This window comes from Martes martes, assembly GCF_963455335.1.
Source record: "Martes martes genome assembly, chromosome: 3".
In the NCBI taxonomy this organism is placed as follows: Eukaryota; Metazoa; Chordata; class Mammalia; order Carnivora; family Mustelidae; genus Martes; species Martes martes.
In genome coordinates this window covers 137,507,647-137,520,090 of record NC_137890.1, presented here as the reverse complement: position 1 = coordinate 137,520,090, position 12,444 = coordinate 137,507,647, and the positions used below count along the sequence as shown (strand labels likewise).

General features: G+C 35.5%; 1 protein-coding gene across 2 annotated transcripts in view; it reads right to left on the bottom strand.

Annotated features, from left to right (window-relative positions):
- KCNH7 (potassium voltage-gated channel subfamily H member 7) overlaps nucleotides 1–12,444 on the bottom strand; it is a gene marked incomplete at both ends in the record, with an annotated part of 472,381 nt that overhangs the window by 20,104 nt on the left and 439,833 nt on the right. Inside the window, 3 exons of one of the 2 annotated variants that reach the window (XM_080799570.1) lie at nucleotides 1,214–1,289; nucleotides 3,079–3,290; nucleotides 6,236–6,488. In XM_080799570.1, coding sequence (XP_080655696.1) covers nucleotides 1,214–1,289; nucleotides 3,079–3,290; nucleotides 6,236–6,488 — 541 coding nt within the window. Of the gene's footprint in view, nucleotides 1–1,213; nucleotides 1,314–3,078; nucleotides 3,291–6,235; nucleotides 6,489–12,444 lie in introns of both variants that reach the window. The other variant, XM_080799569.1, reaches the window with a different exon arrangement.

Here is a 12,444-nt window from a genome sequence, read left to right as displayed (position 1 = left end):
TGTACAGAATGAGGAAAGAGGAGGCCTACGGTCACACCTTGAGAAATTCTAATAACTAATAACTGGTTTAGAAGATAATGATCCTGTAATTCTCTTCAGGGAATTACTGAGCATTAGAAGGAAAATTGGAAGAATTCAGTATCACAGATGCCAAGAGAAGAGTATTCAAGAAAACAAGGGGGCTTGTTCTACTGAGAGCCAGATAAGGTTTAGACTAGAATGCTTGTTGGATCAGCCTGGGGTAAGAGTGGAGACTTCTTCAGGAAAACCTTCTCTTATCTCCCCAAGCACAATTAAATATACTTCATCTGGATTTCCATTGAGGTATGAGGTTATTCTGTTACACACCCGATATTTTTATTCAAAATTACAAAGGGTGTTCCATTTCCCTTCCTATGGAAGATAGGGGTTTTTTTTTTTTAGTTTTTTTTAAATTTTATTTTATTTTTTCTATTTATTTGACAGAGAGAGAGAGAGATCGATCACAAGTAGGCAGAGAGGCAGGCAGAGAGAGAGGGGGAAGCAGGCTCCCCGCTGAGCAGAGAGCCCAATGTGGGGCTCAATCTCAGGACCCTGAGATCATGACCTGAGCTGAAGGCAGCGGCTTAACCCACTGAGCCACCCAGGCGTCCCGATAGGGGCTGTTTTTACACAATTAGTTCCTCAGAAATTGAGTAGTTCTTTAAAAATGTGAAATGTTAAATATTCGTTGAATACATGAGTAAAACATAAAGAATCGTTAGAGGGGGAGAAAAACCCAGAAAGGACAAGAAGTGGCAACTCTGTCAGAGTGTAAGGATGAAGAGATTTATCAAATACCATCTTCATCCGCGTCATACATGTGAAAGGACGGAGCACTCAGGCTGCTACAAGGGTCCTGCCGCCAGAACATTCTGTTTAGGAGCCCAAGTGCAGTTATTCAACTGCGATTAATTGGTCTCCTTTTTAAATTTTTCTCTTTTTCTTTTTTTAACCAACTTACACTATATCTCTATCTGTGATGTCTCTGTAGATATCAGATGGCTTTGCTGAATGACAAAGTTAAGAGCTATCGATAAATAACCCTATCTTTAGGTCCTGGAAAAAGCAAAGGATTTGCTTTTCTAAAACCTGAATGAAACTCACCCTTGAAATCAGTAGTAAACAAGCATCTAGTAAGAAGAGCTAATAACCACATGTTGTACATTTAAACTTCAGAAATAAAATGAATTACCTTTGTCTCCCTCACTATCAAATGAGAATTTCCTTCTTCGTAGTTTACAGTTGTCTCCTTCAGAATCATTCACGGACTGTGATCGTAGTAAGAGATCAGCCTTTGTTAATGGACATGAAGATAAAATGGAAGATTATTCAATATGAACATAATGTATTGTCAGTAAGTTCTTTACTATTTCACATCATTTCCACCACTTGAGACTTAATTATTAGATTGCAGGCAAACAGCTACAATACTTTGCTTCCTGGTTGTCTCTAAATTATAAAATGGACTGAGAATAATTCTAGTAGTTTCACCATCTGGTGAGGAAAATCATAGTTGTAGAAGTTATTTATCAGAAGTGTTTGGGGATAATGTTGTCAACATTTAGAGACAATGTAATCTTTCATGTGGAATGTATTTTATGTAACTTGGTAAAGTTAAAATAAAAATAATAATTAAAAAATTGCAGAATCTGTATTACTGCAGAGAAAAAAGTAAAAGTTAATTACAACTAGCTTGATGTTTAAATACATGGTAATGATTGCAAGGTTAAATTTCACAACAATAAGTATAAGGTTAAATTCAATGAACACTGTGTTTTAGGCATTTTATTATTTTGTTATTGTATTCCCCATTTTTGTATTCCCTATTATTGCTTTCCCAGTTCTTCCTTCTTTCCTCTTTGGAAAATATTATCATTCTTGTAATAAAAATGGAAACTCCCAAATAAGTAAAACCAACGGAAGCTCCTGTTTGATTTGGTTGCTGCTTAAACTTTTTATGCGAAGAAGTTATCTGGTTGTTTTTTAAGGCAAAATCAGAATGAAGTTCGTCACATGGAACTGAGATCTTAATAAGGTACTGAATTCATTAAAAAAAAATATGCATTTGATAAGTTGAACCTCTTATCATCTAGGTATTTTTCAACTTCTCAGTATTTTGAAAAGAAGCAATTATCTGAGTTGATGCTTCAGGTTATTAAATAGTACCCTGGTGACTTTACAAGATTATCCTCTTTCAGTCTTTCACAGTAGCTGGGAATGATTGTAACTCTGGGAGAATAAAATCTACTACCTTTTACCTAACCATTGGCTTGAGGATTTTTTCTCCCAGAGAGCATATTAGTTAGCATTAAAAAAAACAAAAAACAAAAAACAAAAAAACTTGTAAGTGTCAAAAGCCCCAACATTTGGTTTCTGGCAAAAAGCTATTTAGAATCAGAGCTGGGGTAATGGGGTTTTGGGGAGAAATGGGGAGGAATAAAACTAGTGGTAAATTGTAGGCTGCAATTCTGTATTCTTAAAATAGTGATAAGTCATAAAGACACATTTTCATAGTAGAAGAGAGTGAGGGTTACAAGAGTTACACTAATTTTGATTTGGGTTGAAGCCTGATTAATTTATACTTCTGTGATTTGGATATTGTGTAACATGTGGACCTAAACTTGAATGAGTTTAATTTTTTCCATTATTATTGAAAAAACCTTGCTAACCAGTATGTGAGGTAAATAATAGCTGGGAGAATATTTTAACCCCCGTGTAAAACAAGCTCTTCTAATCGACTTTCAACAGCCTAGGATGACCCATTTCCTACAAAGAACTGGTATACACAGTATAAACCAAGTCTATTTCAAACCCAGTGTGTCAACCAAGATTTCCTGAAAGGTCAAATTTAATTGACCTCCTTAAAGTTATTCAGCATATTTGGAAGTAATTAGAGAGAATTCCTTCCCTCTAATCTATAAATTTCAACCTGAAGTTGGCTTTTCCAATTCAGAATTGGTAAAGTTTTGTTACACTTTGCTTGATCTTTCACAAGTATTTTGGTGATCCAAGAATAAAATAAAATGTCGTAAGTATAAAAATAAGTAAACTGTTAACATATACCTTTGCACTTTCATGTCTTAGGTTAAAAGTCAACTCTAGGTTTGTGAGAAAATGATCAGAAAACTCAGGGTACATATCCAAAACTTCTAACAAATCTTCTCTCTGGATCTTATGCAAGTCACAGTATGTGAGAGCTCTCACATCTGCGTTAGACTTTCCAGGTTTAGCATAAAGATGAACCATTTCTCCAAATATATCATTTTTTCCTAAAAAAAAAAAAAAAAGAGGTAAAAGGAGTCTGAACTTAATGTTTTCTTCCTAAAAGTACAAGGGGACCACTGACCAATCCTTGGACCAAGGACTTCAAATGGAAAATCCCATGGCCAACAGACACTTGGGTAGCAAAATTCCAGTATACTCTACTGACTGCCTCAGTCACATCTGTTTGCTGAGTGGAATTTTACCTCTTAACATACTGGTCCTGGTATAATTCCTATTATTTCTGGTTTTTATTCTTTGGTCAAGCTTCTAGAAATGCAGCAAACATGATTTTAGTCTGCTCTGCCCTGTATGGCTAGCAAAGGGTCTTGCCATATAGTAGGTGCGGTTTAATTTTGTCAATCGAGGAATTTGAAAAAGGTGGCAGTGGGTCAGATTCACAAACTTTCTATCTCAGGATGGTCTGGTGGTGGGGGATGCCAAGCACGGGGTAGAGTGGAATGTTTTCAACACTAAGAGAACTAGGAGTATAATTTGAACATACCTTGTTCCCTTTAGTAATCACTTTTAGATTTGCCCTTGATGAATTTGTGCAATTGTTTAATAAATCTAGTTTTATTTATAGTCTTGCCTTTTTACCAAATGGCCTTTATTCTCCAAGTGTGTCCTTCTTGTTTTCTTGCCAAACCGAGATTATTTCAGTATCCGGCTTCTGATGGGTCCGCCTCATCTCCTCAGCCTAGTCACATGCCACCTGCTTTTCCAGGATTTGTTCAATAATGAGGATGATGACAGCAACAACAAATGCTTATTGAGATTTAAGTAGGTGCCAGGCACTGCGTAAAATGCTTAGGTGAATTATCTCATTTAATCCCTAAAATAACCTCATAAAGAAATTACTACTTATTATCTAAATATTATGACTATGGAAAGAAGATTAAAGAGGTAAACTGATTAGGTCAAGGTCACCTACTTAGGTGGGTGAAGGGAAGGAGAGAGTGTCCATGATTAAATCCCTTACATTATGACTCTAGTCAAAATTTTTTCACATTTGGTATGTTTAATCTCCTCCCAATATTTTACCTGAATGTCATAGCCATTCAGATTTTTCTGTCTCTGAATGTCAAGACACTTAAAAATTATGGAATACATGCTTAATAATTACTGATAAATTATTGATCACATGACTTCAAAAGATCGTCAGTGGTAGTGTAAAATGGTCCTTTCTTATGTATATCATGAAGCTTCTTTTCAGATTTAGAAAAAAACTTTCTGGAAACGCTACGTGAGTTTTTGATGGACAAGGTTATATATACCTGACTATGGAAACTATCAAAGAGTTTTAAACAATAAAATTCCAATTGGTCAAAAATATCTGTAATGTTCTTATTTTAAATGTGAATTTAATGGGGAGAAATCAGAGCATATCTCTATGACAGAAATTGATATGGGAGAGAATACATTACCTTTTTTTATATAAATACCTCACTTCAAACATGGAATGAATAATCATAATTTGTGAGGATTTTAGGTGCATATTTACATGGAAATGGGGACAGAAAAAAAGATTCTTGAAATTCTTTAGTTTTAATCCTTCAGTGTAGATATTATCAAAGAAAAGCTCTCAATTAAATTCAGCATGAGCTTTGCATTTTAATTAGTTTACATGGCTGTAAATGAGCAAAAACTAAGCCAGTCAGTGTGTACTGCTTAACTACACTTTAAAATTACTTTTTTTTTTTTATAAGGCAGGAGGGCTTGTTACCTCCCTGTAGAAGCTGGGGCAGGCTGATTCTAAGATCAGGAATGCAATGAAGCATGCTTCTTTCCTGGCAACGTATAGAGCGAAATATTAAGGCCAAACCTGGTGAAAGTCCAAGTTTATTATGTAGTTGCCTCCTGATTTATGTTTTTATTCTTTGTCTGCTTATTGAATTGTAAACCAAACTGTGTGTTTTGTCAATTTGGGATTTAAAGAAAACTGTCACTATAACAAAATTATCAAGATATATAGGAATTACTCAAACTTTTTCATCCCGTGCTAGGTCATACTCTGGTTCTACACAGCAGCAAAGAAAACAGACAACATCCTTGTCCTTTTTTGGATGTTAACATCAAGAATGTAGTGAAAGGAAATTGCTGATCATTTTTTTCAAATTGTTGATCATGGTCATTATTTAAATGGACCTGGATTTAATCCACAGGAAAACAAAGAAGTGCCTATGTTCACAACTATTGGGGGTGGGTGTTCCCATGGGAGGAGTGAGGCTTAAACCTCCTGATGAGGGTGTGGGGGAGAAAAACTGATCTTTCTTTCTGCTCCTTTCCTCTTTCACACTGTTCTAATATTCCAAAGAAATCCTACAAGTTCACACTGACTAAATTTGGTTTTGAAGAGACAGATTGGACAGATGGACTTTCTTTTGCACCCAAACCGGTTTAATTTACTAGTGAATTTAATCTCCTCATCACCTTTATCTCTGACTGCTACGTTCATAGCTCTCTATATGACTTAGGTAAGGATTCATATAATTCCATTTGATGGGCTACAGCAGGTATAAAAGTGAAGAGCGAATAGATGAAATTTATTTATGAAATTTAGTTCATGACAAGGCATTGGCATATACTAGCAAGAACTTTACAATGTATAAATTTATTTAAGGTGTTAAGGGATCCACATGAATCCAAGGTTCTCCAACATGAGAAGAAAAATGTTGACTGTTTTCATATATTTGGCCTCAAACAGTTAAGTAGCTGCCAAGAACTAAAGAGAGTCATGGAAGTATTTACACATCAGAGAAAAAGTGAGATAGTCATGAAAACATGTTTTCTGCAAGGTCAGTTTGACTTGGATTGAATTTTAAATAAAATGACCTATCATTCTTAAATAGTACTGACAAATAAATGGATCCATCCTGTTTTCTATCATTTTAAGCTACGTATTGCCCCAACTAATACCTCAATTTGTCACTATCAGTTCTGAAACACTCACCCAGAATAGCTACCACAATGTCATCTTTGAGGATTTCAATGGAGCCTCTGGATAGGAAATAAAGTGCAGTGAGGACATCCCCACAGTGAACCAGGGTGTCTCCTGGAGGTGCATGGGTCGTCTTGAACTTCATTGCCAAAGCTCTAAGGCAACCTTTACTTGCCCCCCGAAAGGCTTTGCAGTTTTGCAGCAAAGTCTGGTTGAGATGTAGGCAAATGTCAGCTTGTAAACATTCTGGGAAACCCTTTAGGACCTGAAGAAAAAAAATAAAGAGTTTCATACTACCAGTGCACAGGGTACCTCCACCTGAGAAATAAAGTATATTTCTTGCTCACAGAACTGTGGGTGTAGTCATTGTCACACGAGTTCTTACAATGCTTCTACCTCGCCTACCTCAGTGAATACTTGGTTTGCTAAACATGTCAGAATTTTAACTCAAAGACTTGTTCTCTGAATTAACTGCAGGCATTCAGACTCAACACAAATGCTGTCTCATTACAATGTAATGCCTATGTTTCACACTGCTGCTTATTCCCTGCGTTACGTGAGGTAGCACCATACTGTGCACATATGGAATGCAAATGTGACAATTAGTAAGACATAACTAATGAAAGGTGGTACAGCTAGAAAGACAACCTTTTGAAGGAATCTCAAGTCAATTTGGATCGCTGTCTCTGGTATACTTCTTAATTAGAATTAGTAAAAATAGTGATCCTGAAATAGCTATGGTATTTGTAAATGTCATAGACCAGAGAGTGCTCTTAGCTAACAGGACTTGGAATATTTATGTTTCCTATGCACACTATTAATACTAAATATTTTGATAAGCACTGAAAATAGAGAAAGTGAAGGAGAAGAGCAAACATACTTTAAAAGTATAGGTATGTTTTCAGAAATGTAAATTGTGCCAAAAGTTTACAATGCAAACTTAAAGCTTCTAATAGCACTACTGTTTTGACAACTTATTCAGTGACTAATTTAAACCTTACAGAAAAGATTAAATAAAGTTTGTGACAAGTGTCACTCAATTTAAACTGAATAAAACTGGGCATTATTTTATAAAATTCTTGGTATACAATGGGCCAAAGACACTCAACTCTCGCTTCTCTGTGTGTGTCTTAGCTATTTGGGGTGTCATATCTAGATTTTAATTTTCATGTTGACTTTCCTCTGTCAGTAAAAATAAATCCATTTAAATGTGCTTTCGAGTAGAAGGGAGAGGCATTACATAGTGCTTAATAATGTAATTTCAGGATTTCCTTAATTTTGGGTCAACCTTGCTATTGCTACTCAATATAGCTAAAAGTCATCATGAATTAGTTGTCCAGATAATTGGAATGCATATGGTCCATAGAGGAACTTCAAATGAGCCCATATTTGCGTTAACTTACACTTATGTCTATTGGAAATGTTAAAGCAGCCCACAGGTATACTGCTTCTGTAGGACCCCTGTGTGAGGCAATCAGTCAGACAGGCAAGGTATCGTACAAACGGATCAAGGAGAGACCGAAACATGATAGCTACTACCTCCAATCTTGTTTCCTTCATTGTGGAGTCACCCACAGAGATGGGTCAAAGGTGTTTTAGAAGAAAACCCACAGAATGTGGGTTCTGGTTGTGAATTTGCCACAGGCTGACACTTGTGCAAGTCACTTCATCTATCTGTGTTTCTTTGCCAGAGAATAAGCGCTTTTTCGATTTTGAAATTTGTTGTAAGTTACCAGTAATTAGCGTGCCAATTTCTAGACACTGTATACCCAGCCCCACACAGCTGCAGGAACTCAGACATCTATCCTGAAGTGTCTATATTATCTGGCTCAGACCCAAAATAAATGAGCCGTCCTCTTCTCTGAATTCCCGGCACTCTTCTGAAACTTCTGTCCTTAACTCTATCTTTCAGACTTTGTCTATGAGACTGGACTCCTACCAGATTTCCTGCTTGGACTGAAGACCTCTCCAAAAGGATAAACTGCCTAGTCTTCGCCCTTTTCTGTGTTTGAGAGCTGGGGGGTTCTTTTCCCACTCTGTCAGATCCTAAACAACTCAGATCCTCTCACAGAGCCGACCCTCTGGTAGGTCGCTGACCCCTTCTATTGGTTTAGACCATCGACATGGGATTCTTTTACAAGTGATGCTAGACTGGAATTAAGCAAGGTTTGCACACTTTTTTTCTGAAATGGAGCCTCTTTGTCTGGGGGTGCTATAGTAGGAAAACCCCCAGTTTACTGGTCTTCCTGCATATGATCTACTTTTCCTCCCTGAAGCCCACTGTTGTGGTCTCAGCATAATTCTGAGATGTCCCCATACAGATAAAAATGTAAAGAGCATCACACCAAGTAACAAGTTAGATATATCTATTTTTTCCTTAAGATTTGGCTATAAAAATGTACAAAATGCATTTTATATTTCACATAAATGGGGAAATAGCACTTTCTTTATAGTAGTTGGAATGAGATTAGTGAGTTTGTAGTTGCTATTTCTAGCATTTTCCTGAAGTTCCCCTGTTATACTTTCTGAGTATAGCCTGCTTATAAAAGGAAAAATTGTGTATGTGTGTTTGTGGACACATGTGCACAAGGGTGTGTATGCATGCTTTGAATTGGAAGGTAAGATGAGATAGAGGTAAGGGTTACTCATTTCTCTGAGTATATTAAGATGGCCTATGGAATCAGATAGGCATGGCTGAAGTTCCAGTTCTGACACTTACTAGTTGTGACTTTGGTTAATTCAATTAAATTTTCTTGAGATTCAGTTTCTTCAATTGTAAAAATAAGTAATAATATCTACTTCACAGGGTTGCGCTCACAATTAAATGTGATAATGTATGTAAATTTTTCCATACATTGTAGCTGTCCCTAGCTTACTTCTGACTTTTTCTTTTCTTCTTCTTGTCATACATATTTACAGTTCCTGAAGAACTAATAAGTTCTCTTTAGCTAAAAATTGAGAGACACAACACCCATTATATTCTCCTTGATCTCTTTGGTGAATAGAAAATTCACCACTAAGTTTTGTGTTCCATTGCCTCAACAGAGTTTAAGGTAACTTTGGTTTCCTGTTCTTTGTGTTAAATATTTTGGCTTACTTGCACTTAGGTTTTCACTGTGAGTTGTCTTAAATTCTTTTTGAAAGTAGGCAGTTATGAAATCAATATAAACATGTTTTTGGAATGCCAATTCCAAGTTATTCTTAGGATAACTCACCAAACCGTAAAGGGTACTTGGGAAAGGTTTTCAACATTATTCTTTTCTCAAATGTTCTTAAGTGTCATCTCCTAGTATTTTTCCAATCAGATATGATACCCATTGAAAAGAATGGCTTCAACTTTGAAATATCACAGAGTTTCATGGAGAAGTCTTTGCTGGCCCAGAGAGAAGATGCACACACAATGGCATGAAGGACTTATCTGGATTAAAGAATTCTCCTGTGGTGTTAGCCCTTCACTAACTTTCTTAATTTTCTTAAGTTAGTTACATAGATCACTCAAGTAAAAGTCAGTAGAAGTTAATATTTAGTAAGTGAATCTCTTATTAGCCCAGAAGATTAAATGTCCTATTTAAGTTAGCTTTGGAATCTGGGGTATCCCTAAGTAAAGGGATTTTAAAAGCAGAGTTAAAAGAGAGGGATGATGGAGAAATAGAACAGAAAAACATTGGAAATAGTGAGGAGAATGGGATAGGTTTAAGTAGTATTCATCCAAAACACCCGTTTCTGTTGGTCTCAGCTGTGTTGCCTTCCTTCCTTCCTACTCATTATACATTTTTTTCATCAGGTTTTGTTCCTCTGCTCAACTACCTGACATGGAACTTCTCATTCAACAGTCAAATATTAGCATTCCACCAGGCCTACCAGATCTGGTTGTAAAGAGTAGGAATGTCAAGTACACAGGTACAAACGAAGACATAGCTGGTTTAGTGATTGTTATAATTATTTCCACTACACTCTATACAACCCTTTTGTCTGTCAAGTTCTAAAGCTCTGAGGGTACACAGCACCTTTCATAGTGTCTGGAACCATTATTTATTGGGTTGATTTGATTTCAAAGACCCAGGAGCATCACCCAGAATCAGGGTCATAGCCTGCAGCTTGGAAAAGTAGCTCTCATTCTTTTAGCAAATATGTAATAAGTATCTACCTTATACCAAGCACTATACTAGGCATGGAAGCATAACAATGAAAAAAACATGTTCTGAAAAAAATAAATAAATAAATAAAAATTAAAATTAAAATTAAAAAAACATGTTCTGAACATATACCTGACCCTTAAGCCTTTCTCTAAATGCCCAGATTAAAAATATGTATGTATGCATATTTAATCATATATATTTAATTGGATATAATAAGTACAAAAATATATATTTAATCAGAATTTTCCACAGTTTGCTTTGCATGGACATTTATAGTATACATTTGGACACTTATAATCCTAATGGTTGTGCAAATGAATCCTCAATATACAGTTAATTAAAGGTGAATGAGAAGCTCAATTTAACTTTTCTAATATTTGCAGTTACGGGGGATTTTTAAAACTTCCCGACATTCCAGAAAATTTTTTCAAGGCTGATAAAAATCCCATGTCTTTAATATGGTATAAGGTCACGTGACTATTTTATAAATATAAAGCTAACTTTCCTTTTCTTGACTTTATGTGAATAAAACTCTTTGGGAGCCTCAACTTTATAAGACAAATGAGACAGTCTTTTAAGTGAGTTTGAAATGTTTTCTGTGATTGCTAAAAGCAATCAGTCCCATAGCTTAGTACCAAAAGACCTGAAGTTTAAGGACATTCAGACAAGAATAACTTAACAACTACACAAGATAGCGTTGTTAAATCAAACTAAATAAAACTCCTTGAAGAAGTTATACAAAGAGAGAGAAAAATTGAAATAACTATCCCATAGCAAACACCTATCAAACATGATCAGATATTAATTCAGAAGTATTTAATTTTATACTAAACTTCCCTCAAATATGTATCTGCTGGCACACACGTAGTGGAATAAATACTACAATATTTTTAATATTCGCAATTTTGCAGTGTGTGAATTCAGATTTTCTCCATACTGAGCAATGAACACAAAATTTAGAAAAGAATGGAGGCTGAGGTTAATGCCTGCAATTTCTGATTTGATATGAGTGTGCTCATCAAATTGGTATTTGTCTCATTTACTTTTTAATATGTAGATCCTTAAATTAAACATATATACTTATGCCAATAAAACAATTATGGTAACCTATTTTATGTATTAGGGTTTCAATGAAAAAAATAAATTTGTCCCAGGTCTATGACAATTAGAGAAATGTGTCCTGAGATTCAGTCAGTGGAATCTGAGAAGAATATTAATGAATATTAATTAAGATTATTATTATTGTTTTTTATATGAAACTATTGTATCATCCTTCAAGGTAGAGGCCCACTTTCTTTTGGATATTGCTCTGGAAATAGTTCTTTTATAATCAAATTACAATACAACTTTATCTTTCAACAGTAACTATATATCCTGTGGGTAGGGCAGGTGATTTATAGCCTTAAAACCATGAATTTCTTCCCTGCCCCACAGTTTAAGATTTCCTTTTATTCTATGAGTCTTCGTGCTCCTGGCTCCACCCCATGTGATTAAAGAAAGGCAAAAGTTGCAAGAGAGAAATTTATTTCCTCATTCAACTTTTACCTGTATGCTGAGAGATAAGGATTTTCAAATAAAGTTAAATATTCACAATATACTGACAGTAAACTCCATTATTCTTTCCTCACATTTAAGCCACACGCCTTCAATGCTTGCTGTCTCTTAGCTTGGCTTGCAAAATGCTCTTTTATGGTGGGTACACTTTCTAGCTTCCGTTAGAAGAACATCAACAATGGAGTTTTTCGCCACGACTCTCTCCAGAGACCATCCATGGTTTTTGAAACACTCTATTTACTTTAGAAAGAATCAAAATATATTTTCTTATAGACACCCCCATCCAGATAATATTGAAAGCTGATTTATGTTGTAATGAGTGGTTTCTGATTTGTTTCACTTAGTGTAGCTGCAGAGGGAGATATTCCTAAAGGCAGGCTGAGAAGGGCACCATGAGGAAGGCAGTCTGAGTGTGTTAAATGATTCCCCTAAACAGCAAATTAATCATACGAACAAGTTTGGTAACTATGATAACTGACATTAGGAAATTTTCCAAGGAACATCTCTGGTTCATTAAATACACTTAGA